This window comes from Balaenoptera musculus, chromosome 12 (assembly GCF_009873245.2).
Source record: "Balaenoptera musculus isolate JJ_BM4_2016_0621 chromosome 12, mBalMus1.pri.v3, whole genome shotgun sequence".
Taxonomy (NCBI): domain Eukaryota; kingdom Metazoa; phylum Chordata; class Mammalia; order Artiodactyla; family Balaenopteridae; genus Balaenoptera; species Balaenoptera musculus.
The window spans coordinates 51,776,125-51,803,618 of NC_045796.1; the positions used below are offsets into that span (position 1 = coordinate 51,776,125).

Below are 27,494 nucleotides of genomic sequence, written 5' to 3' on the forward strand. Positions count from 1 at the left end.
CTCATCAGAGTATCACCTTAGTACTGGAGCTAAATCATCCCTAATCTAACAACTGCTCCGGACCCACCCTAACGAAGCCTAAAAGATGGCTTCAGAATGATACAACTAAGTCCCAGTAACTTAACTGCATGCCAGAACGAAGTCCAGCACTACTTAAAGAAGTACAACAAAATCTATCACCCAAACAATACATGTCTGCTATCCAAGCAAAAACCATCAGGCAGGCAAAGGAAGAAGAAATTATGACCCATAACCAGCACAAAAATCAATCAATAGAAACAGACCCAGAAATGACAGGAGATGACGGAATTAGCAGATAAGAGCATTAAACAAGTTATTATACTGGCATAGCTTCTTTGGAAAATAGTTTGGCAGTTTCTTAAAAGGTTAAACATAGAGTTACAATATGACCCAGCAATTCCACTCCTAGGCATATACTCAAGAGAAAAAAAATGTATGTCCACACAAAAACTTGTACACAAGTGTTCATAGCAGCATTATAAATAATAGTTAAAAAGTAGAAACAATCCAAATGTCCATCAACTGATGAATGAGTAAAATGTGGAATTATCCATACAATGGAATATTATTCAGCAATAAAAAGAATGAAGTACTGATACATGCTACAACATGGATGAACCTTGAAACCATTATGCTAAGTGAAAGAAAATAGTCATAAAAGACCACATATTATATGACTCCATTTATATGAAGTGTCCTGAATAATCAAATGTACAGAGGCAGAATGTAGATTAGTGGTTGACCGGAGAGGAGTAGGACAACATGGGGAGGGACTGCTAACGGGTATGGAATTTCTCTGCGGGGTGATGAAAATTTTCTAAAACTAGATTGTGGCAATGGTTGCACAACTCTGTTTATATACTAAAATCCACTGATTTCTACACTTTAAGTGGGTAAATTATATACCAGTGTGCATTATGCCTCAACAAAGCTGTTAAAAAGTTATTATAAATATACTCCATGTAGTAGGAAGGTAGAGCAAAAGGAAGTGGAGAAATGATAGATACAAAGCAAACAAATCCAGTGGCACTTCCAGTGAAGAAAAATATAAGATCTAAAATAAAAAATATACTGGTTGGGATTAACAGCAGATTAGACATTGCAGAAGATCAGTAAACTTTAAGACACAACAATAGAAACTATCCAAAATGAAGCGGAGAGAGAGAAAAAGACTGAAAAACAAATTAACAGAGTATCAGTGACCTGTGGGACAACATTAAGCTGTCGATACATGAGATCGGGGTCGAAAAGAGGAGAGAGGGAAAGGACAGGCAAAATAATTTTAAAATAATGGCTAAATTTTTAAAAATTTTGATTAAAAACTATAATCCCACAGATCCAAGAAAATTTAACAAACCCTAAATAGAATAAATATAAGGAAAACCACACAAAAGTACACCATATCAGAACTAGCAATAAAGAAAAAAATTAAAAACAGAAAAAAAGACACATTAAAAAGAATAAAGAAAGAACAAGAGCAAACTGCTTTTCAGAAACTATGTTAAGACAGGAGACAATGAATGAACATCCTTAACAAAGGAGGGAGAAAAGCTATCATCCTAGAATTCTATACCTAGTAAAAATGAAGACAATATAAGACTTATTCAGACAAACAGAAGCTGGGAGAGTTCACTGCCAGCAGAGCTGCACTGTAAGAAATGTTAAAAGAAAGTTCATCAAGCAAAAAGAAAATGACACCATATAGATGGACATTTGAATTTAAACAAAGGAATGAAGAGGCAAAAATTATCAATACTTGGGTAAATATAAAGGATTTTTTTCTCATTTTCAATCTTTTTAAAAGGTAATGACTATTTAAAGCAAAATAACAATAATATATTACGGGGTTTACAACATACGTAGAAGTAAAGTAGGACTAAACAGGAAGGGAGAAAGGCACTTTATTGTTTCAAGGATCTTACACTCTATGTAAAGTGGTATATTTGAAGATTGACTGTAATCAGTTAAAGATGTACAAACCCTACAGCAACCATTATAAAATAACAATGAGGTACAGCTAAAAAGCCAAGAGTAGAGATAATAGGGATTCATTTAAACAACAACAACAACTTAACTCCAAAGAAGGCAGGCAAGAGGGGAAAGGACACAAAGAACATATAGGAAAATAGAAAACTAATTACAACATGGTAGCTTTAAACCCAAACAAGTCATAATTACGTTATATGAAATGGTCTTTTTAAAAAAATCTCCAAATAAAAGGCAAAGATTGTCAGATTGGATCAAACAACAGCAACAACAAAAACAAGACCCAACTACATGCTATCTACATACATATAGAAAGATTAAATACAAAGACACAGATAGGCTAAAAGTATAAGGAGTGAAAAAAGATATATCACACAAACACTAATCAAAAGAAAGCTGAAGTAACTGTATTAATACCAGCTCAAAAAATATGGGGGTGGGATGAATTGGGAGATTGGGATTGACATATATATATTATTGATACTATGTATAAAATAGATAACTAATGAGAACCTACTGTATATAGCATAGGGAACTCTAATCAATGCTCTGTGGTGACCTAAATGGGAAGGAAATCCAACAAAGGGGATATATGTATACGTATAGCCAATTCACTTTGCTGTACAGTAGAAACTAACACAACATTGTAAAGCAACTATACTCCAATAAAAATTTTTTAAAAATATATATTGTGAGGATGAAGAGGGACATTCCATAATAACAAAGGAGTCAACGTATCAAGAGGATATAATAACCTTAAATGTTTATTTGCCAGTAATAGAATTTCAAAATACATGAAGCAAAAACAGATAGACCTGAAAAGAGGAGACAAGCCCACAACTACAGTTGGATATTTCAAAATTTTTTTCACAGGAATTGACAGAACAAGAGGTCCAAAATGAAGCTGACCATCTTGATCTAATTGGCAATTATAGAACACACCAGCAAAATAGCATATAACACTCTTTTCAAGCGCACATTAAACATTCACCAAGAGAGATCGTATTCTAGGCCATAAAACAACTCTCAATAAATTTTAAAAGGACTGAAATCATACCAAGTAGTTTCTCTGACCACAAAAGGATTAAGTAAGAAAACAATAATAGAACGATATCTGGAAAATCCTCCAAACACTTGGAAATTTAAAAATTCACTTCTAAATAAACTATATAGGTCAAAGAAGAAATCACAAGGTAAATTAGAATATAGTTTGAACTGAGTGTAAAAACAAACAGACATTGTTGGATACAGCTAAAGCAGGTGTTAGCAGGAAATTTATTATCTTTTAATGTTTGTATTAGGAAAGAAGAAAAGTCTCAAATAAATGATTTAAGCTTCCATCTTAATTTATCAGAAAAAGAGCAAATTAAACCTACAAGCAAAAGGAAACAAATAATAAAGAGCAGAAAGTATGGAACTAAAAACATAATAGCAAGAGAGAAAAATCAGTGATACCAAATGTTGATTCTTTGGGAAGACCAATAATATCATATGACTCTGCCCAGACTAATAAAAAGAGAAAGATGAGACAAATTATCAATACCAGGAATGAAAACAAAAACACTACAGATCATACATGTATTAAAAGGATAATAAGGGAATAATATAAACACCTTTATGCTCATAAATTTGACAACTTAGATGAAATGGACAAATTTATGAAAAGACACAAACTATCAAAACTCACTCAAGAAAAAAGAGAACTCTATTAGATAAATTAAACTAGTAGCTAAAAACCTCACAAAGAAAACTCCAGGCTCTGAAGGATTCACTGGTGAATTCCACCAAACATTTTAGGAAAAGATAATACAAATTCTACCAGAAAGCAGAAGAGGGAACAATTTCCAACTCATTTTATGAGATTACCATTACCCTGATACCAAAATCAGACAAAGATAGTATAAGAAACTTACAGATCAATATCTCTCATCATAACAGAGACAAAAATTCTTAACAAAATTTTAGCAATTTGTGTTGCTAGAGACTCTAGCAACACAAAAGATAACGTATCATGACCAAGTGGGATTTACCCCAGGAATGCAAGGTTGGTTTAACATTGAAAATCAATGTATTGCATCATATTAAAAGACTAAAAAAGAAAAACCATAAAATCATCTCAATAAACGTGGGAAAAGCATCAGATAAAATTCAATATCCAATCATGATTTTAAAAAAGAAAAAAAAAACTCAAAAAACTAGTAATAAAGCCAAACAATTTTGAAAAAGAACTAAGTTGGAAGGTTTATACTGTCTGATTTCAAGACTTATTATAAAGTCACAGTAATAAAGACAGTATGGTATTGGTATAAGATATGTACATCAATAAAACAGAAAAAAAGAGTCCAGAAATACACTAAGGTGACAAAGTAACTCAATGGATAAATTAACAATACATTAAAACTAACTCCAAATGGATCAGAGACTTAAAATTAACAGCTAAAACTATGTAGCTTGTTGAAAAAAACACAGAGAGAAAAACCATCATGATTAGACAAAAATTTCTTACGACAGAAAATGCACAAACTGGACTTGACCAAAATTAAAAACTTGTTCTTCAAAAGACACTGTTAGGAAAATGAGCAAGCAATCAGAGACAGGAAAAACACTGCAAATTTTATTTCTGAAAAAAAAAATTGTATTAAAAAATATAAGGAACTCTTATAACTGAACAGTATGAACACAAATATTCCTAGTTCTAAAAAAGGCCAAAGATCTCAACAGACACTTGAGCAGAGAAGAAATACAAATTACAAATAAACACATGAAAAGAGGCTTAACATTATTAATTAAGCAAATGCAAATTAAAACTATGGGATATCTACCATTACACACTTAGTACATTCTACAATGGATAAAAGTAAAATAATTGACAATTACAAATGATGGAAAGGATGGGGAATAACTAGAATTCTCAAACTTCGCTGGTTTTGTGGTCTGGCAGTTTGGCAGTTTCTCATAAAGGTGCATACGCTATACGTAATCCTATTCCCTCGCTATTTACCCCAAATAAATGAAAACATGTACCTCAAAAAGACTTGAACATGAATATTCCCAGCAGCTTTATTCATAATACTAAAAACAAAACAAAACAAAACACTGGAAGCAACTCAAATGTCCAATGTCCATCTACTGGTAAATGGATAAAATATTATGCTATATTTGTATAATGGAATATTCATATAATGGAATACTTCTTAGCAATTAAAAGGAATGAACCACTGATAAAAGAAAGACAGGAGTGAATCTCAAATGCACTATGCTAAGTGAAAGGAGCTAACACAAAAGGCTATATACAGTATGACTGTTTATATAAAATTCTAGAAAAGGCAAAAAGCAGGCTCAGATGTTGCTAGGGGCCAGGAGTAGAGGCAGGGGACTCAATGAAAAGGAGGAGCATGAGGGGACTTCTGGGGGTTGATAAAAATGTTTGAAATGTTTTACATCACGATTGTGATGTTAGTTACACAACTGTACACATTTATTAAAACTCAAATTTTACACTTAAATTGTTAAAGTTTTAATGTATTCAAATTATACAACTCAATACATTTGATTAATTTTTTCCATGGGTGAATTTCAAAATAAATCACCATAGGTTTTTTGTTTTTTTTTTTGAGAGAGAGAATTTTATTTCAGTGTAAAATTATCCAAATACTTCAAACAGCAGGATGGTAGGGAAAAAAATCTTTATCCTCCTTGGGTCACAAATTGGTGGAGGTGAGGGTGGGGAGTGGCGTTAGGGAACAGGAACAAAAAACATGAATGCGAGAAAAATGTGGGGCTTGTTCTCTGAATTGTTTGAACTGCTCTTATATGCCCACCCCCTACTCCCATCCCTTATATCTACTTGTAAAGGACACAGAACGGGAAGGTATTTCTCTCTTTCAAAAACCACCCCCCCCGCCCCCCCCCACCAGTCCTTTATCTATTCTCTTTTCCTCTTTGACTCAGAGCACGAAGGTGAAGAGGCTCAGCCTGTTAGGCTGAGAGGTCCAGTCTCATGACTCTCATCTGTACAGACTTAACACTGAATCCTCCTCTCTTAATTCTTCTGCGTTTCTTGTGGGGCAAATTGCCCTGCAGCTAATTTGCTGTGAGTTCCTGATCAGGAGTCCCCAGTTAGAAACTTAGCAATTTACAAGACTCTTAGATGCAGTCCTTTTATTTTAAAATTACAAAAAACAATAACTATAATATTAATGAATACTAAAATAAAGGGGAAAAAAACAAGGGCTCTCCAACAGGGAAATAGTTTAAAAAAATTATAAATCCATCCAATCCTTGTCCTCTAAAAGTAATAATTTAAAATAGTCATTATGATGCCCACGTACGGATAAAAACAAAACACATAAAACAAAGAACAAACTCTCTTAATGTAGCTAAGTAAATATTTAATATGCATATGATCAAATCTGCAAGGAACTCACATAAAATAAGAGGGTTATAAAAGGTTCCCCATCCCAACATTTTTCTTCTCAAAAGTGTACAGTACATATGTGTGTATATATTTTTTCTTTTTTCTTTTTTATACATAGTAGTTTGTACCTCTTAATCCCCTCCCCCCATCAGGTCCCCATCCCTCTCTCCACTGGTAACCACTAGTTTGTTCTCTATATCTGTGAATCTGTTTCCTTTTTGTTATATTCACTAGTTTGTTTTACTTTTTAGATTCCATATATTATATCATACTGTATTTGTCTTTCTCTGTCTGACTGTGCATATATTTTTCAAATCCAAGGTGCACGTTTCCTGAGCTTGACAAAAGGACTCTAGCCTAGGCAACAAGCATCCCTGTGGTCAACAGTCAAGCCCTCTAGGCATGTTACCAGCATGTACGTATGTTGTCAGCCCTAAGCTACAACTGAAGGACCTGCGATGATGTGTACTGCTAAAGGGGTGTGACATGAAGAAACAGGTGAGAACAACATTGCTTCCAAATTAAGAGGTCACTTTGTTGGTCCATGTGGCTGACCCAGAAACACAAATACCTCCACCCTAAAGGTGATCCATAAAGTTATTTAGAGAGAGATACAGTGAGAACAAATTCACTTGCCTATCTGGTACCTCTGCTTCCCTTCTTAACAAAACCACCTTCAATCTCAATACTCTATGCTCATCACCACCTTGAAAGAAGTAGACAGGACAGACAATGTTTGGGCTAATGTTAAAACTAAAGAGGGACGTCCCTGGTGGCACAGTGGTTAAGAATCCGCCTGCCAGTGGAGGGGACATGGGTTTGATCCCTGGTCCAGAAAGATCCCACATGCCGTGGAGCAACAAAGCCTGTGCGCCACAACTACTGAGCCTGCGCTCTAGAGCCTGTGAGCCACAACTACTGAGCCTGTGTGCTGCAACTACTGAAGCCCGTGTGCCTAGAGCCCGTGCTCTGCAACAAGAGAAGACACTGCAATGAGAAGCCCACGCACTGCAACCAAGAGCAGCCCCCACTCGCTGCAACTAGAGAGAAAGCCGCGCGCAGCAACAAAGACCCAATGCAACCAATAAATAAATAAATAAAATTACCAAAAAAAAAAACTAAAAAAAAACTAAAGTGATCAAGACCCAGCGCTTTACAACTCTGCCCGAGATCATTCAGCTACCAAGCAGCTGTGCCTGGCCTAGAACCCAGCCCCGTGGGCACCGGGGTACTCTCCATGAACGGTGGACACTACCCCCAGTCAGCACAACCAATCCTACCCATCGCCTTCTTCCAGAACAACTCCAGGGACCTGTCTTGTCTCTAAGCCCTCACTGAAACAAAACCTTTTGGAAGTGACATGATGATTCACAATTCATTTTGGGGGAAAAGCTAAAAATAATAAGGCTCAGAGATAATCCATTTACTCAGCTTACCAGTTATAAACCACCGCTTTACTGAACATGAATTACGGTAGGCTGATCTTAAAGACATTTAAGAACAAACCTCCAATAACCTCTTCTGCATCATGTCCTCTGGTAACTGTCCATTTGGATTAAGGCAAAATCTTGAGGTCCAGAGAACAGACACTCACAGCTGGAGGAAGCACTCTGGCTACTTCAGTGTTAACAAAAGGAAACACACTATACTGCTGAGCATTAACTGCCAAAGCTACTATCCTGAGGTTGAAACAAATCTGTCCAGGGAATTCAGGGCCAGTTTTCTGACCCTGGGAGGATAGAAGTGAAGAAAAAGTTAAGCTTCTTATTTTATTTTTTTTTTTGCTCTGAGAATAGCATGCTTCTCTTCAAACGTTGAAGAACTGACGATTAGCAATGCTAAACCCTATAAAAGTATCAAGGCCAAAAGAAGAGCTTTTAAATTGTTTTCCTCTTATAAACACACACTGGAGTGGTTTTCAAATAAACCCAAAGACAGCTAAAAGGTATCCTCAATGGTACACTCTGTTCAGAACCTCTAGAGTTGGCTAGCAGGTAGGATATTTGGTTTCCTGATTTCTGTCAGGGTATTTTTGTTTCTGGATTGTGCTTTTGATGGAGAACTGCAGAAGCATCAGAAAATGGCTGGCTTTTCTTTTCTTTACCCAAGTTCTGAAAAGTTCTTTGAGTAGCCTCCTACTTTGTTCAGACTGTGTTCCTAATCCAGTCCATGTTCCATTTCCCTCTGGAGGAAAAAAGATAATTCCCAGTTAGAATAAGCCTCTTTGGTAGAACTACTCGTAATACCAGAAAATAGGTCTGTGATAGCCAATTCTCAATCATGTTTAAGTAGGTGTGCCCATTTATCCACCCATCAAGTTTTCCAAGAGGCTGAACTAGAGATTTCATTCAACTGAAGCATTTTAAGGATGATTCTGAGTATATAAAGAGACATGCTTAAAACAGAGAAACTTGAGGTGATCTTGAGGCCAACTGGGACTATGCATATGAAATTCTACATTACCCCTGATGAATAAAATGAGGGAACTAGATTAGAATTTCTACATATCTTTCAACTCTGACATTCTATGATACCAAGGTCCTTGGAAAATGGCAGTAAATAGGATAAACAGTACTGAAGGCCAGACCTGCCACCAACTCTCAAACTGCTGTTGTGATGAACCAAGACACTGGTAATGATCAAGATTAGTTCTTCCAGGATAAACCACTGTTAAAGAATACACATTTCAGTGCCTGCCACATGGTAGGCATCGATAAACATTTATTGAGTGAATGAATAAGTTTCTCCCTTAACATCTGAAGTAAAGCATCCAGAGAATTTAATCTGTGAGCCATTAAAGAATGCTTATATATTACTACATGTCCGGATGGCAGACAAACAAGAATACGGAGCCTCCCTTAGGCTTTGGAGACTGAGCAGAATTCATCCACAGTCACCTGGGCATCCGAATAGAGCAAGACGAACAGGGTTTGAAACAAAAGCATCTTACAATCCAATTTTCAAGATGTAAAACCTTACCAGGATCAGAAAACACGGTATTAGCGAAACAAGTTTCTGATAAAGGAATGTAGGAAATATTATTTTTCTACAGTATTTCAACTAGTGATTAAAAAAAAAAAATACAACAAACCTTTAATCTCCTAAGCATGTCCTTTTGGGTATGAAAGACAAAACATACAGTAAATTAAAAAGTCCAGTTCTAAATTCCATGAGTCTGAAAACCGATGACAATACCTTGCCCCTCAATATTCTAGTATCTTGGGGGGTTCATTTGTTTTTTAAACATAACAAAACAAAAAACAAAATCCAACATGAACACTTGCTGGTTGAATTACCATTGCCTCTTCAATATACTCCTGTTGAGCTATCTTTATGGGACCCTCATCCTGACCCCCTGGTGTCACAGAGGGTAACAAAAATGAAAATCACACACAAGAGTGGCCAAATAGCCAGCTGTGCAAATCAGCAGGTGCTAACGGTGATCAAAATACACATTTTAACTACTTAAAACATGCAGACTGATCACTAAACCCTTGGTAAAAGCAGGACTGGCTGGTAAAAGCACTGGAAAAAGTTTTGGCTCCCTGGCTTTCTGAACCTGCCTGTTCACAAGGCTCCTTCCTGGGAAGAAGGAGAAGGAAGTTTTTAATGGGGTTTCCTTAATCACAGCATGGCAGAACTATGCAGACACATCAAATTTGAGAAAACTTTTTTTTCTCCTGTTCTCCTTTTGATTTTTGTTCTACCAGTGGCAAGAACAGAAGAGTTTAAGGTGTGTGTCAAGAACCCAAAGAGTTTAAGGTGAGGGGGAGGAAGGTCACAATTGCAGAAGCCTGATTACTATGCAGAAAACACCACCCTCCCAGACAGATGTGCCAACAACAAACTGCCCTTGGGAAGAGAAGCCAGGGTACAGTCCGTGATGGTGAACAAAAGGGGTGATGTACTGTGGAATTAGTTTCAGAAAGAATTCCTCATCTCCAGAGTTTCTGGATTTCTAGGCAAGAGCAGCAATTAGTCATTAACTGAGAAGAACATCATTGACAACCAAGAAAGAGGCTCTGATCACAGAATTCTGGTCCTCAAACCCTTAATACCAAATTAGCTGTGTTCCCATCCTGCCCCACCTCTCTTAAATTTATATTGTTCCGTTTCAGACCAAAATTGCTTGGACCAAAGTTTGTTAAGACACAAACTGTCTTAATTTACTTGTAATTCTTATATTTAAAAAATCCAAAACATTTTACCAAAGACAATCTGCAAAGCAAATTAATTATCAAGCATCACATGTTCACATTATAAGATTAAAAAAACTTTTTTTCTGGTCTTTTTTTTTGGCTGCATTGGGTCTTTGTTGCTGCGCACAGACTTTTCTCTAGTTGCGGAGAGCGGGGGCTACTCTGTTGCGGTGCGGTGCGTGGGCTTCTCATTGTGGTGGCTTCTCTTATTGCAGAAAACGGGCTCTAGGTGCGCGGGCTTCAGTAGTTGTGGCATGTGGGCTCCGTAGTTGTGGCTCGCGGGCTCTAGAGCGCAGGCTCAGTAGTTGTGGCACACGGGCTTAGTTGCTCTGCGGCATGTGGGATCTTCCCGGACCAGGGCTCGAACCCGTGTCCCCTGCATTGGCAGGCGGATTCTTAGCCACTGCGCCACCAGGGAAGTCCTCCGGTCTTTTGAGTGATATGAAAGTACCACATTTTACAAAACAATTGCATCTTGTGACTTCTCCTTTGAACATAATTTTCTGTCCTATCTCAACCTCATACTACATACTACTTTCTCTGGCTGAAGTCGCAGGCTGTTGTTCAAATTCAGTTCAAGCACAGACCCTAAAACTGTAACATTTATTTGTTGTTCGAACACAATAATGAACAATGAATGTGAACTGAATATTCCTTGTTCACAAATAGGTCAATGTCAAACATGATGTACTAATAAATCATGTGAAACCTCCACACTCCAATACAGTTTTAAAACAGGACTATTCATTCACTCACTTCAGGCAAAGGCGTGATGCTGTTAAATGTTATCTAAATTCAAGAACAAAAAAATATGTCAGGAAGTCTTCCACATAGTCATCCAAAGGTACAACAATCCACAAAAATTTAACCTGTCACTGAAGAGGTCAAAGGAAACCAAAAATTTTCACCTCATTTAGTCACCAAGATATGTACTGCTGTCTTTCCGTTCCTCTTTATTACTTATTACATCCACCATAATTCTAGATTTTCATAAGCAAAACTTTCCTGAAATATCTATATAATACATCTCCTCTAGCACCTTCTGACCTCCTCAATAAACTAATTCTGCATGACGCTGAATCATCTCCTAATAACCACTCAGATGAGAATCAAACATCATCATTTTAGTCAAAATGGTCTGAGAGTCTGATACTGCTGTTTGCATTTGATCAAAAGCAAATCTTACTCTTTCAGGGTAGCTTAAGTCACCATTCCTAGTCAATTTCATAGTCAAAGATTCTTCTAGGAGTTCTCAGACCTGTAGATATTTTCATGATCATTACAAAAATACTTCTGTTAAAATTTAAAAATTGCCTATAATGTACCACGTAGAGAAAAATTTTAATTTCAAAAATAGAACTAAGCTCAGAGCTTCAATTAAGTTGATAGATTCCAGATCCTTCCTACTGCCCTGAAGGAAAATGATGATACACACTCAATTTGGGAAAGGCTGTACTTTACCCAAAACTCCCCAAGGGATCACCTCTCTCTCCTCCATTAAGCAGAGCCCCCTTCCTGCATTCTCAGGTTATATATACCTAGAGATAAGAATAAACCACGTGATGTTCAATACTATATTTTCTTTCCTAGGCCAAAATGCATGTGAATGTTCTAGATACTTAATTTTAAGATCACCAGTGCTGTAAGAATCATGATAAATTGGAAAAATATGACAAGAAAAGAGAAAGTTTTCTTTATCATCCCTGAAAAAGTGAATAGTTTTCACGGATGTCACTTTACTTGATCTACTCATTTTGTTATACTCGTTACTAGTCTTCAGCTATGAATCTGTATAAGGTATTTAAATGGCAAAATGAATAAGAACTTCTTATAACTTTAAAAAGAGAAATGGCAGATTCTGCCAGCCTCCTTTATTCATTTATTTGTAAGAATGGGGTCTGTCTTCATCACATTAATTTAGCACCAAATGAGTTAGTGGGCACAATCTCTTCTGAAATCATCCAACCTTCTGTAAGAGTGATCTGCCATTCTACGAGTAAAACAATTTTTACTGAAACCAGTCTGGTTCATCTTAAATATGGTACCACCGGTAAAGAAGAAAACAAATAACTATAGAGCTTGAAACACAAAAAGGAAAAAAGCCTTACACTGGCAGGAACATCAGTTTGCCACATTCCAACCAGAAAGTGAGCTTCAAACCAAAGATGTCATTTATCTCAGTAAGACACAAATACATTTCCTGGGTTTTAGTAGATATATATTCTTAACCTTATCTTATTCCCTGAAAATCACTGCCTAGTCATACTGAGAGAAACACGAAAATACTTTAGTGTAAGAAGGAGAAAGAAAAGCATCTCACCTCTCTATATACTTAACAGCTCCATTAAAAGTCTATACTTAAATCTCATCTCATCTCTAAGAGCTTCAAATGGGCATAACACACATAGACACACACACATACTCCTATATTGTTTATCAGCTTTTATAAACAGTGCTTCACATCTCAAAGGTTTTTCTTTTCTTAAGGTCCTGTCTAGTTCTTCTGGGTGAATATGAGGTACAACAGAAGACAACATATAGAAACAGGTGGACTCAGAGTGATTTCTTATAATTCTTTGTACCTATCTTAGACCAAAAGTCTTCTGAGGCTTTACAAAACCACTTTAGCTGATTCCCAAACCTCATACAAAACAAGGTCTTGGTGGCAACTTGGTTATTCTAAAAGATTTTCTTAGGCAAGTGGGACTGGAAAACGAACAGTCAAGCTGTGTTTATGCTGCTATCGGGGTAAGGCAGAAATTTACAAAGATTTTTTTAGAGTAATAATGCTCCGTGTTGGCAAGGGCATGAGAAATGGGCATTGCTGGTAACAGTCTAGCAGGTTTTTATGAAAGAAAAAAGATACTAGGAAAAAAAGCAAAGCTTTAAAATTACGCATAGTCTGATGCATCAATTCCACTTTTAGAAATAAAAGATGTGCATAAAGACTTAACTATAACTCTAAAAGATACTTGCACCCCAATGTTAACAGCAGCATTATTTACGATTTCCAAGATATGGAAATAACCTAATTGTCCATCAACAGATGAGTGGATAAAGAAGATGTGGCATATATACACAATGGAATACTACTCAGCCATAAAAAAGAACGAAATTTTGCCATTTGCAGCAACATGGATAGATTTGGAGGGCATTATGCTAAGTGAAAACATACAATGAAAAACAATGAGATACAATGAAATATTATGCCATCATTAAAATGAAGTCATTGGACAGTTAGCCCAGAAAAATGAAAATTTATGTTCACACATATGTTCTTATATACACTAATATAACATTCTTGAAATGCCTAAATTATAGAAAGGGAGAACAGATGAGTAGTTGCCAGGGGTCAGGGTGGAGACGATAAAAGTAGGTGGGTATGGCTATAGAAGAGTAACAGGAGGAATCCTTGTGATAGAAGTGTTCTATAGCTTGACTTACCAATGTCACTAACTTGGCTGTGTGCACTACAGTTTTGCAAGACATTGCCATTGGGGAATCTAGGAATGGCACATGGGATCTCTCTGTATTATTTCTTACAACATGGGATCTCTCTGTATTATTTCTTACAACTGCATGTGAGTCTACAATTATCTCAAAATAAGATGTTTAATTTTTTAAATGAAGTCATTAACGATTGTTAATGACATGGAAAAGTATCAATAATCCTACCCATTTTATGAAAATTAACCAAGACATCAAACCACGAAGTTCCTGAGGCTTGCTGGAAAAACCAGGTTTCAAGGCCATAGGTATAATACGTAATACTAGCCAACCAAACAACCAGAAAATAAGTACAATAAAATGTTAACAATAAACTGCAGTATTAACAGGTGATTTTTATTTTCTTCATTTTTGCAATCTATAGCTTTCACATTTTCTTCAATGAACACATATATTTTAATAATGAAAGAGAATAAACTTTTAAAAGGCTTACATCTTTGCAGTACCAATTTGTGTTAAGCTAATCCTCCCAGGTAACACATAAGGTTTTGTCAGTAGTCTCTTAAATAAGTGAATGGCTTAAAAAAAAAGTGCAACTATGTATGGTGATGGAAGTTAACTAAACTTATTGTGGTAGTACTTCAAAATGATATACATATATCAGATCATTATGTTGTATACCTAAAACTAATGCCATGTTATATGTCCATTATATCTCAATAAGAAAGAAAGAAAGAAAGAAAAAAAATTAAGTAAGTAAGTAAATGGCTAACCCCTCAGAAGCCTGGAAAGACAGCTGTATCTAGGGGTAAGTGGTGCTGGGCAGCAACTCAATCTTTTGCCCAGAGGGCTGGTATAGCCAGGTGGGTCTTTTAGGAAAGAACCAGCTACCCAACATCTTCTTGCTGGAATGTGGCTACACTCTGAAAGGAAACTTGAAATGGACAATCCACAACCACAGTCAAGAATAAATGGGATAAAAGAAGAGGATGGAATCTGTCTGAAGAAATGGGATAGCCCTTAACAGAAACAATTCATATGCCGGATGTGGAGCTAGCTTGCTTCCCAGATACTTATTCTAAAACATTTCTAAGTTTGTAAATCAGATTTTAATGGACTAAACTTTGTTGGGTTTTTTTTTTTTTCGAGGGTGGGAGAAGGGTTTCACAAAACTAAACCCACTGAAATACAGTCAAAAATGTATTAAACTTGGGAAAACCTTCTGTTCAAGATCACCAAGAGAAAAGACCAGAAGCATCTTTGTAGAAACACAAAATTCCCATCGAGTTCCAGGGCAAGGCACATATGGCATAAAAGATCATTATGAGAAGCATTATGAAAAGCCTATAATCTTAAAATATGTATGCTACTTCCTAAACCAAATAGTAAACACCATTCAAAAAAGGAAAAATAATTGAATTCAAAACTTAAATCCACAAACTCTAGTTGTGATATGTACACACGCACACACACACACACACACACACAATTCTAGACATAGCTGAGAGCATACAGATATATAGAAATTAAATATTTGGGGGTCCTAAAATAAGCAATAAAGTTAGTACCTAGCAGGATTATACTTTTTATATAAAACTGCCCTGTTTAAAAGAAAATCCCCATTTAAAAAGGTTATGCTTTTAAAGAACACTCCCAAACCTGTTTCAATTCAGAAGGGTCATTTACTTATTAACTGGAATAACAGCAGGGTAAAAGGAAGATGGTGGACAGGAAATAAAAAACAACCTATTCTTGCAAAGTTATTCTGATTTAGGAATATGCAAACAGGTCTCATTCAATTTTTCTAATAAACTCAAATTTATTAGAGCTTATTACATCTCAAGTTTACATCTCAAGTTTCTTATATAATACTGTTAGTAATCTTTCTATTAATTGCATCTAAAAAGAAAAGGGAGAGAAAAAGAATGTGCACAGATGAGACTCTGAGAAATCTCTCCCTGGCCATAGTGAAAAGCCAAGAATAAAAGAAGTGGAGGTTCATGTGTGGAGAGAGAGGGCCCTTGTCCTAGGTTGGAGGTTTATAGCCACCACCAGGTTGCAATAACAGGAAAAGATACTATCAACCATCTTCATCTTGCTATATAAATCTGGTTGGCATTCCTGGAAGCCATTTGCCTGCCAAACCAATTCCATGAATGGGCGCCTTCCCAGAACATATTCAGAATTCCTTCCCTAAATTTCTGTTTCCATGATGGTGAATTTCCAGTAAGTCAATTGCCATAAAATGTGTAACACTCCTCCCCCACCCCACCCCCAAATCTGGATGGCCCCAAACCTTTTGGAATTATGCTTCTGACGCATGTTGTACTTAACAACTTTGCTCAAGAGAAAGCTCTAGATTTTTCCTCCTGTTTCCCAGCAGGCCCAGCACAGACAGCTGGTTCAGGGCAATGGGTCAGTGTGTCTCAGGGGCTCTTTTTTGCACATCCTGCTTGTGGTTGCCTCAGTTTCAGTTTATCACTCAGCAACTGCTTGGTAATCCCCTGTCATCCCCACCCTACGCGTGTCTGTATCAACAGAGCTGGGGAGCAAAGAGTCAGCAGAATTCAGCCAATCCCTTCCTCCTCTGGACTAAGATTAGAGTCACATCAAGTGAAGATGAAGAATCCACTGAAGAACACAATTCTGGGGCGAAAAGCCTGCTTCAAACTGAGAGAAGCAAGGTGGGGGGGGGTCCCTCACTAAATTGGGAGAGATAGAAGAAAGGAGGATCCAGAGGAAGGCAAGAATTAAAGCAGAGAGAACCCACAATACTGAATTATTATGAATTGTTTGGGAACCAGATCCTTAAAGGAAAACACAAGCCTCATCAAATAATTGGGAACCTCAAAACTCTATGAGAGGAATTATGTTTCTATTTTTTGTATTAAGTTTCTTCTTTCTTGCTTTAGTTTGAAGGTTCACAAACTCTAGCTCGGAATTTATGGGTTTAGAAGAGGTTATTTAACAAATATTGCTGACTAGAAGTAGTTTCAGCAAAGGAAGAAGAATCACTAACTTAAAAAAAAAAAAAAAAGAAGCATGAATTCTAATTTTAGTACCTCTTTAGAACTGTAGTAGGTGGCATGTGATGGACTCTGTGACACATCTCAAGAGCCAGGCAGACCTAAGTGCTTATTAAAAATTGGAGGAAACATGAGGTTTGTTCCCAAAATAGCTCTCCAGCTACCACACATGGTATGGCTGAACTCAGCCACATACAGGTGTACAGTATGAGCCAACAAAGCCTATTAATACTGCAGAATATCTGTGTTTAAAAAAAAAAATCCTTGAAACATATTAAAACGTGGGTTACCTAACCAGGAGACTGATAACAATGCACAGTAGAAGCAAAGCACCCCTTTGTCCTGTACTGCTGGCTTAAATTTAGCCCACGGAATCCATAATTTCACATAATCATTATCCAGAATAGTATGAATACCACAGGGCAGCATGGAGATGTCCTGATCCCATTAAACACAGCACAATCATTTTGTTTAATAAGAAAGCATTTCTCTTACGTGAGCATCCACACAGCTGAAAAGAAAAATGCCTTTTACACTCAGAGTCACAAGCAATTTTCTTCTACCTAAGTGTATTACCTAGTCTCAGCCTGGTGGGCTCTGGATTTAATGGGTGACATCGTTTCTAAAGGAACTGGACACTCTCAGGTCTGCTCTCCCTTTCTCATGGAGCCATGGTGGGAACTCGCACAACCTCTGGGCTGTGTGCCTCTCAACACAGTCCGACGGCATCACCCACATTCTAGCACGTCCCCTTTGGGCCAATGTGAAGACACAACTGCATGGCCTAGTTATGTTCTCACTTAGCTGCTGCCACCTCCACAGCGACATTTTCTCTCTAATCTTTTGGGATTTTCTCTGCTTATTGCGGTTCAGGATACTGTCCACACCTCAGACTCTAAAACTTAGAAAGGACAAGTTTATCTAGTCCGGTATTTCACTTCCCAACGTGTGTTCCGCTGATAACTGTTTTCTGCAGAAAGCATCCCCTGGACCTAAAACTGTCTGGGAGATGGTGGATTAAACCATGTAAAACAGGGTTCTTTACTGCAGGAGTCCTCCGGGACTTCAACCTGCTGATATGCGTCTTGAAGACCCTGAAGGGTGATAGTGTATTATTTTCCAAACTCATCTAACCACAAATCTTTTAAAAAATAAAATGTGTGATTAGGCTAGGGTTCTAGATTCTCCCAAACACCCTATAATTTTGCCTCTGGACAGGTGTACAGTGACCTCCTCTTTCCCCTGAATGGCCCTGCTCAGTGCTCCTATCTGAGATGTCCATTTCCTGCTTAAATTTTCCCACCCCTTCACAAACAAACATTTTGCTTCCCTGCTTACAAAGCATACTTGAGATGTTCATCGTTCATCAACCCATAACTCTTCAAGTAATTTGGACATGGTTTTTTTCCCCTATATCTCCAAGTCCACATATCTACTTTTACTTTGAGTAATATATTTTTTTAAATTAGGGTATTAACCAGAAGTCCACGGATGGGACTTAGAGCATTCATAAACCCCTGAAATTATATGCAAATCGCATGCAAAATGTCTTATGTAACCACATTTTTCTGGAGTAGGCAGTACAACTTTCTCAAAGGGGTCTGTTAATAATACATAAATAATAGCAAAAATGGTATTATAAAAATGTTTTCAATGCTATGGGATAATGGAATGGAGAGGAGACATGTAGAAAATAAAGCATTTGATCTTTACGGGAAAATAATACATACTGACAGATTATAAGTTTGGGGAGCATTCTAAAAAAAGAGAACATTGTAGGGGGAAAAAAAACAAAAAGGTAAGCTTAAACAAAAAGGACAGGAGGAAGGAACCAGGGTCTAGGCAGAGTCTGACAGAATGACAGAGAACCAGGCTGCCACCATTAAAATATTTATTTTAGGGAATTCCCTGGTGGTTCAGTGGTTAGGACTTGGCGCTTTCACTGCAGGGAGCACGGGTGCAAGCCCTGGTCGGGGATCGAAGATCCCGCAAGCCACGCAGTACGGCCAAAAAATAAATAAAAATTTAAAAAGTAAAATAAAATATTTATTTTACTGGAATCTTGAAATATCCTATACTTGACCCTATATTTTGCCTTAACACAAAATCAATTTCCAGCAGAACTATGAAGCTTATCACTAACAAGATAAAATGGCAGCTTGGCATGATAACACCAGCAAGGCACTCATAACACGTGGTCTTACAGAGGTCATTATGATTTCACATGTGTACAAAAACTCCCTTAGACAGCAATTACTGTAAACATAAAAGCAGGTTTCATCCTAAAGTCCTAGGAATAGGGAACATAAGAAGGCAGATTCTATGACGTTTCTGCTCTCACTATGCCTTTCTGTCCTAGAGTAAATAGCCAATCTTTGGGAATTGCATTAACACACTTGCCCTCCCCTCTAGAAAGACATGTTTCTGAGACACAGAAAACATCAAATAATGAAAGGGCAAAAGCGTCCCCTGTACCCAATAGCATTTGTTGAGTTTTTTAATAACGAAACTTATGCTGTATTTCATATAAAACAATGACAGTGCTTAGGAAATGAATTCAATATAATAAGCACCAAAGTTCTTCTATATCGTTAAATTCAGCTCAAGTTGAAGAGTTAGAGAGGTGACAGTTATAATGAAAAGTATTTTCACCCTATCTCCTTCTTCAGAAATACTTCCAGTATTCTTGACAACTCAATTTGCATTCCACAGCACTACCTAAAAACACTACATGCTCACACCTCTCATAAACTCAGCAAAAATAAGCAGCAGGCTTTTGACCTCAACAACGTGTGGCTTGACAAAGGTTTGCAAAACCCAGCTGCTTGGGGCAGAGGGGAGCGGGAAGGATGGAAGTCACGCCTCAAAAAAAAAAAAAAAAAAAAAAAAAAAAAAACTCTCCTTGAGAGCAACATTAAAATACCAAGAGGATAAACTGAACTCTTAGTTCTTGCTAGTGTTGTTTGGGAAACCACCATGAAAATACTCTGGATCACAAATGTCTCCACCAAAATCACACACTTTCCCTGACACTGCAGACCACCAACCCACGTTCTGAAATGGTTTCTACAAGCACAAAACCGCTCAGGTGAAGCCCGTTCTTAGTTCTTATCTCGCAGCACAAGGGAGGCCGGAGGCGATTGGGAAAGAGCTGGGTCTCTGCCAGCGCCAACAAAGCCAGATTCGGGACAAGGCCTGGCTGTGCTGAACCACCCCCACCCGGTCACTGCGACAGGACAGCCAGGCCCTGAGGCTCCCGGGGCCACCACCAGGGATGCAGAGCCCCAGTCTGCCACGCACGTTCTTAGAGTCTGGGGCAGGAGTACAAATTCAGCAGGGCCAAGCCCAGGGAAGAAGGGCCGTGAGAGGGAGGCGAGCCCACAGAGGGAAATGAGGCTGAGGCCGCTCACCTTACAGGAACCCCAGGAACCTGCACGGCGCTGCTGGGGGTCAGGAGGCCGGTTCACATCTTGATTCTATTAATAAGAAGCCAAAACTCCACTCATTCGCCTGCAGTTTTCTTTATTTGGCTTCTAAACCACAGGGGCGTAAAATAAGCTTTCGATTTTCTAACAACTCTCCTGAGAAGGGGAAGGAGGAGAAAGGGGACTCTCCTTTCTTCTCTAAAGTTGCACAAACTTCACCTGCTTTCATTTTGTAAACAAATATGCAGCTCAAACCAATCTAAAAGGCTCAAGTGGCCCATTTCCCTCCCCACTCCCTTGAAATTAATTTGCCAACAACTTTTTGGGGAGGGAAACACCAGAAAGAGGGAAGAACATCTGCATACAGCTCTGCACCACCTCTCCGCTCTGCTCTCGCAGTCTTAAGAAAGCCAGTTAACAAAAACACAACACAAGCACACAACCAAAAGATGTCCAAGAGAAATACACAACAAGGGAAAAGAGTATTTACTTTTCCCTCCCCCAACCCCAATTATTTAGTTCTCCTCTGGCACAGTTCACCTTCTGACACAACCTTTTCTCACTCTTTTGAACTCATCTATTTAAAAACAGTAAGATCTAAAATATCTGCACACCCTATTTCACAATCAACATCTTTTAATAAACTAGGAAATAAAAGAACATCTTGTTACTATAATGCATAATCCTCCCTTCTAAGAAAAAACACTTGAACCAAATCCAGCTAACATGATCCATTAAGAACAAGTTCATTCTTTCTTAGAGCCCGCTTTGATTATACATGGAGGACTTGAACTTTAAAAACACTCAACAATATTCCTGATACCTAGATGTTCAAATTACCCACTAAATCATACATTCCTACGCATGCATCCACTTCTCTGTGAACACACTAGAAAAATGTCCTAATTTCTAATGGGATTGAGATTAAAGACTGGAGAATAATGAAAGCGCTGAGAACCATCCTCCGCCCCTTACCCGCTGAATTACCAGCCGCAGGACCATTCTCAACAAATGGCTTCTCAGAGACTCGGAAACCACAACAAATGTGCAACCCTAGGCCCCAGCTGTGGCAGACACATGCCAGAAGCAAAATTCATGACCCTTTCTTTTACTATTCACACAGAAGCTTAGACAGGTGTGAGGAACCATGGCACAATTATCTAAGGACACACACCCTCTTCCCACACACAGACACTCATGCTTCCACCACACCTCCATTCCAGAAAACCACTAATGCTTACACGACCTCCTAGGTGAAAAATAATTTCAGGTGAATTTAAAACGCATTTTTGCTGACTACTAACAAGGACTGTAAGTTCCTGAAAGGAAAGAATTTCGAAAGCTCAAATCACAAAAAGAGTGGGAAAGCAGAAGAGACGGGCAGCCTCTTGACTACTGGTGAACACAGGAATAACTGAAGACATGTGAAAGTAAAGGGCCAGGCTTACATTACAGTGCTGAAAAACTGGCCGAAATGCACGATTTGTTCTTCGAGCTACACAAATTCCAATCATAGTCTTTCTAAACTTTCTCTTCTTTTTAAGTCAACTTTACTGACATATAATTTACACACCAAAAAATGCACCCATTTCCAGCACACAGCTCGATGAATTGTGGCAAATGTATACACCAATGTGACCACCACAACGATACAGAACGTTTTCATGTCCCTAGAAAGTTCCCTTACGCCCTTTTTGCAGTCAGTCCTCTACCCCCATGGCCCCTGGTAATCACTGATCTGCTTTCGCTCACCATGGGCTAGTTTTGCCTTTTCTAGAACTTCATATAAATGAAATCAAACAGCACGTCCTTCTGCGTGTTTGACAGTCATCCATGTTTTGTATCAGTGGCTGTTCCTTTTTATTGCTGAGCAGTATTTCCTTTGAATCAAGATACCACAATTTTCCAAACTTTTTTCTAAATAAAAAGGCAGCAATGGTGAACTTTAAAACATGTACATAAAACTTTTTAAGAATACCACTATTTCTTTCTTTCAAAGTAACTGGAACGTATAAGTAACTGAAATGCAGATCTCGGCTTCAGGAACACAAAGTTTTGTTTTGTTTCACCTCCCTACAACAATAACTTGTTCAATCAGATGGAAAGAAAAATGATAACCTGAGATTTTTGTTTACTGCCAGCTCGAGATGTTATTTCAAGCTGCTGAAGAACTATGAGGAAAGAACTATGAGGAAACTGTATCCAAGCAAATTTTTATGTGCTGCTTCCTGAATGCCTGACCCAAAAGTGAACTTCAGGGCTACGTTAAATTTGGTTCTCATCCTTCTGATTATTCAGAATTTGGGGTTTCAAGCTGACTCCTGAGTGACTTTACCACCAAAAGGGTGTGATGAGACTGCCTCAAGAAGTCCTATGAGGAAAAGAAAATAAAATATATCACTTAAATTTTGTTCAACCTAACTGCCCAAATCATGAAGCCTACTACTATTTTCAGGGGAATACAATTTGGGAAACACTGTTCTAACAGATATAAAGAACATCCCTCACATGGTACTTAGCTTCAGGAGGGCTGCCCAGCTGTAATGGGTATGGTTATCCTGAATGTAAATGGACCACCCTTCGCCTCCCACTATTGGGTGTAAAGTTAAATAGAAAAACAGAGGTTCTGAAAGAGCTCCCAGTGAGTCCCAGCTACACCGGGGCGTGAATGAGAAACTCTAAATGCTCCAGAGGCAAACGGAACTCTCCATGCCCCCAGGCCCCAGTCCCTACCCATGCCCCAGGCAGGTCTTTGTAACAGTCACAAAGGCAAGCAGCAACTTTTTCTAAAGGAAAGGCCTGGAGTGAGAATTCAGTTTCCTGCCCGCTCTGCCTAACCCACTAGCTGGGTGCTCTGAGCCCACCCCAAGTCGTAGGCCTCAGTTTATTCTATCGAATGAGGAGGCCGGCCTAGAATGAGCACTAATACTCTCTCCAGTCTGAAAGCAGTAATATGAGTCTCATAAAAGAGCCAAAATAATGCCAAGAGTAAAATGAGAAAGGCTGCACATTTTTTGAACCATGATAGAATTTGTGAACATGGCATCCAAAATTCTGACAGAAACATCAGCCTCAATTCTCTATCCATAATCCTTGGCCAATATAGTCTGTAAATAAGTACTTTTGGGCTTCCCTGGTGGCGTAGGGGTTGAGAATCTGCCTGCCAATGCAGGGGACACGGGTTCGAGCCCTGGTCTGGGAAGATCCCACATGCCGCGGAGCAACTAGGCCCGTGAGCCACAATTGCTGAGCCTGCGCGTCTGGAGCCTGTGCTCAGCAACGGGAGAGGCCGCGACGGTGAGAGGCCCGCGCACCGCGATGAAGAGTGGCCCCTGCTCGCCGCAACTGGAGAAAGCCCTCACACAGAAACGAAGACCCAACACAGCCATAAATAAATAAATAAATAAATAAAATTTAAAAAAATAAATAAATAAAATAAGTACTTTTATTTTGGCTATCCATTACCTCTTTCCTTTCCTCTAATTAAAGTATTTTTAAAAAATTTTTATTGGAGTATAGCTGCTTTACAATGTTGTGTTAGTTTCTACTGTACAGCAAAGTGACTCAGCTATACGTATACATGTATCCCCTCTTTTTTGGATTTCCTTCCCATTTAGGTCACCACAGAGCACTGAGAAAGTTATTACCCTGTCCTCCTCCTGCTCTGAAAGTTCACAGCCGCTGAAGCTGAGGACCCTGCTCGGGGCTAGACTGCAGGGGAGTGGGCGTGGGGTCTGCTTTGGAATCTGGAAAAGGGTGTGTAGCTGGGGGAAAAAGCCTGCACTCGAAGAACAAAAGCCTGCCTCGAGGATGGAGCGCTTTCCAAGACAGTCAGGAATGGCAGGGCTGAGCGTGCTGGCAGGAGCTTTTGTGCAGGCGTGCGGTCCTTCTTAGTACTCGATGTCCCAGCACCAAGAGGAAGTAAACAAGGACCCGGCTTAGGCATGTGTCTGTGTGGCCCAGGGCGGCCAAGGCCTGACTGGTCAAGACTCCCGACCCCCAGGAAGGGGCGCTGACGTCACGGAGCTCCAAAATATGGGCTGTGTGTGCCCAGGAAAAATTACAAAGGCCAGCTTAAATACAGCCTATATTTCTCTCCACCACTTAGATTTTGTTTCTTCAAAAATAGTAATTTTCTGAAGAAGTTCAGCAAAGCAGGAACATGGCAAAAGGCTACATGTGGAATGGCCCACAGGAATGGTACCAGGCGCTGAGCATGGTGCCACCCCCGTCTTCTCCTCAAAACGCACCCCGATCAAACCACCCCAACCCCACCGGACCAAAAACAGCGTTGGCTGTTTTGTCTTAGGAATGATCCTCAGGGATTTCAAGTTTTAACTATTCTACTGCGGAACCTACAACACTATGTTTGCCTAAAAAATGTTAAGGAACTAAGATATTGTCATGACTTTCCACCAAAGACTGTCGGCATTCCTTCAAGCTTTTCCATTTTCCAGTCACACCAGAGCAAACTCCCTTTCTTTCTTCCACCTAGTTGCAGAAAATCACCCCAGCCGGGCAGAAAGCACCCCGCGGAGGCTTCGCGCACAAGCACAAGGCGCCATGGAGCTGGCTTGTTTCCCCAGCCCAGACCGCTGCCTCCCCGCCAGCAGGACGCTTCATCTCCACCCACCACAAGGACAGTCTCCGTGTGCCCCGACGTTCTAGTCTCTTCTTCGCCTCTGCCTCTTAGGGCGGGGGAAAGCGGGAGGCTGGGGGGGTATAAAGCAGCAGCAGTGCTGACCACAGGGAAGAAGGGAAAACTGGGTCTGGGTCTGTGCATGCACATCTCATTTTGTGTAACAAATGCATTCTTGTAAAGTTGACTCTAACTGCATTTCTGAAATCTGATTTTTTTAAAAATGTAACAGCTGACTAAATAAATGTAATTGTACAACAACCTCAGTTATGTGGGGTTTTTATGGGTTTATTTGTAAATCTTAAGTTTTCATATAGTCCAGCTTAAAAAATATACTATGCTATCCAGTCCATGGTCCATGCTGATGAATCAGCACACTTGCAAAAAGAGTAAGCCCAAATGAGGGGGAAAAATGAATGGAATTTTTTAAAAATATACAGTTCAAAAGCAATTTAACTACTTAACTCACACCTATCATCCCTACCTTTGTTGAATTTATCAAAAGATGATGACACAAAACGTTCTTAAATGAGGTCACAGACAATGCAGCTGGTTAGCAGACTGTCACAAGAACTCAAAAGCTTTTAACTCTGTTAAAGTAGCCTTAAAAAGTATCTTCACTTTTAAATGGAACCTTACACTTAGGAGACAGGTCCCTTTGGCCTTACTGCAAACAGGGTAACAGGACAGACAGCTAGACCAGTGAAAAGCTAGAGCAGGGAAGAGAAGGCGAAGCCCTTCTCCAGCCTGTATCCCAGTTAATATTACTAGTTTGGAAACACTGGTCTGAGTCATCTCAAAGAGCAGGAATCCTTAAGTTTTCTATAAAAATATCTCTGTGTTCTATGACTGACTTAACGCAACAGGGGTGGGCAAAAAGAAAGTTCCAGGTTCCAGAACCCAATGTACCATCAGGCAAGCCGACTAAGTTCAGATAACCTCAGAGAGAAATTAAACGTTTCGTCAAGGGTTTCTGATGACAATGCAAAAGCAGGACAGTACATTGTACTTTAAACAATGCCTTGTCTGTTCGCAGGAACACGGACTGGCCTAAAATGGAGGGGAGAAAAAACAAGGACAGCACTGAGCCGCAGCTTTCACTTCAAAGGCAAACTGCGGAACTTGTGTGTGTGTGTGTGTGTGTGTGTGTACACACGTATACATTTTTGTAAAAATTAGCATAATATGTGCACCACCAGTGGGCACACAAAGCCCCGGGTGCCGCCTGGCGCCCCACTCCCATCAACCCCCGTGTCTGTTGCCTTTCCACGGAACCACCTCGCTCCCTTGAGCGGTTCTGGGACCAACTTTGCCCAGAGAGAAGCAGTCTCAGGATCCCTTCGTCTGTCACCTGGAGGCTTATTCCAGCCCTGAGCAACTGTTCTAGATGACAGGGACCTCTGATAGAGGAGGGGGAGCCAGGAGGTGGAGCGGGCACACTGGGCCTGCACTCCCTGTCACTCAGGAGCCAGACTGGGTGCACCAAACGCCCAATGAACAAATCTGGGGCCAGACCCCGCTCTGAGCTTCAGTTCCTTCAGCAACTAGAAAAGGAATCATCTTCTCTTCAGGTTCATCACGAGGACAGTCCTCGATAAACTTGAACACGCTTTCCTTGCCGACTCCCTGGCCCCTTCCCTGCGTCAGGACAACCAGTCTGGTCTCACAGGCCGGGTCCTGCTGGAGGCCAGACTCCACCAACGCGCTGAGGTGAACACCAACTGCTCCCTGGCGTTCCCCGTCGGCTAAGTCCCTGGACTTCCTCTTGGCCGCTGCAATCCCCTAGACTGAGACATCTGCCTGCGGCCCGCCTCGTCCCATTCCTCAGTCTTCCCACCAGCCTCAGTTTCCCGTCCTGGGCCGCTCCGAGGACCTTCCCAAAGAACCTGGTCCACACGGCTTCGTCTGTAAGTCCTAGTCACTGCCGAAGTCTGGAGCCACACACCCCCAGCCAAACTCCTGGGATGTCAGAGATGGATTTACCAGGCTAGACAGACAGGCACACAAATACACCAGTGAGGAGAGAACACTCAGACAAATGGGCTGGCTCATTACCTTTGAGAACTAAGTTTCAAATAGGAGAATGTCACCTATTAGATCAGTGTTCTCTTTATGACGTCCTTAGGGAAAAAGTTCCTCAGTAACAGAAAAAGCCATGCTTCTTCTGTGAAACGGATCTGTTTTTATTTAAAGGCAATTACAAATTTGGAAGCTGATCTTAAGTCCCTTTTCGTATCAGCTGCTGCGAAACTCAAGAGCCAAATGTGTGGCCTAACTTCGGCACCTGTCAACTACTACATCGTCCTTTGCCCTCAGGTTTCATCTTTTCACACT

At 39.4% G+C, this 27,494-nt stretch overlaps 1 protein-coding gene across 8 annotated transcripts in view; it reads right to left on the minus strand.

The window, feature by feature from the left end:
• Positions 1 to 27,494, minus strand: part of FOXO3 (forkhead box O3) — a 119,667-nt gene that overhangs the window by 67,053 nt on the left and 25,120 nt on the right. For 2 of the 8 annotated variants that reach the window (XM_036871463.1, XM_036871459.1), the window contains one exon: positions 7,484 to 8,608. The exons of 5 other annotated variants lie outside the window; for them this stretch is intronic. In XM_036871463.1, the coding sequence (XP_036727358.1) occupies positions 8,582 to 8,608 (27 nt within the window). In that variant the 3' untranslated portion in view covers positions 7,484 to 8,581. Of the gene's footprint in view, positions 1 to 7,483; positions 8,609 to 20,029; positions 20,573 to 27,494 lie in introns of those variants that run through there. One more of the 8 variants, XM_036871457.1, reaches the window with a different exon arrangement.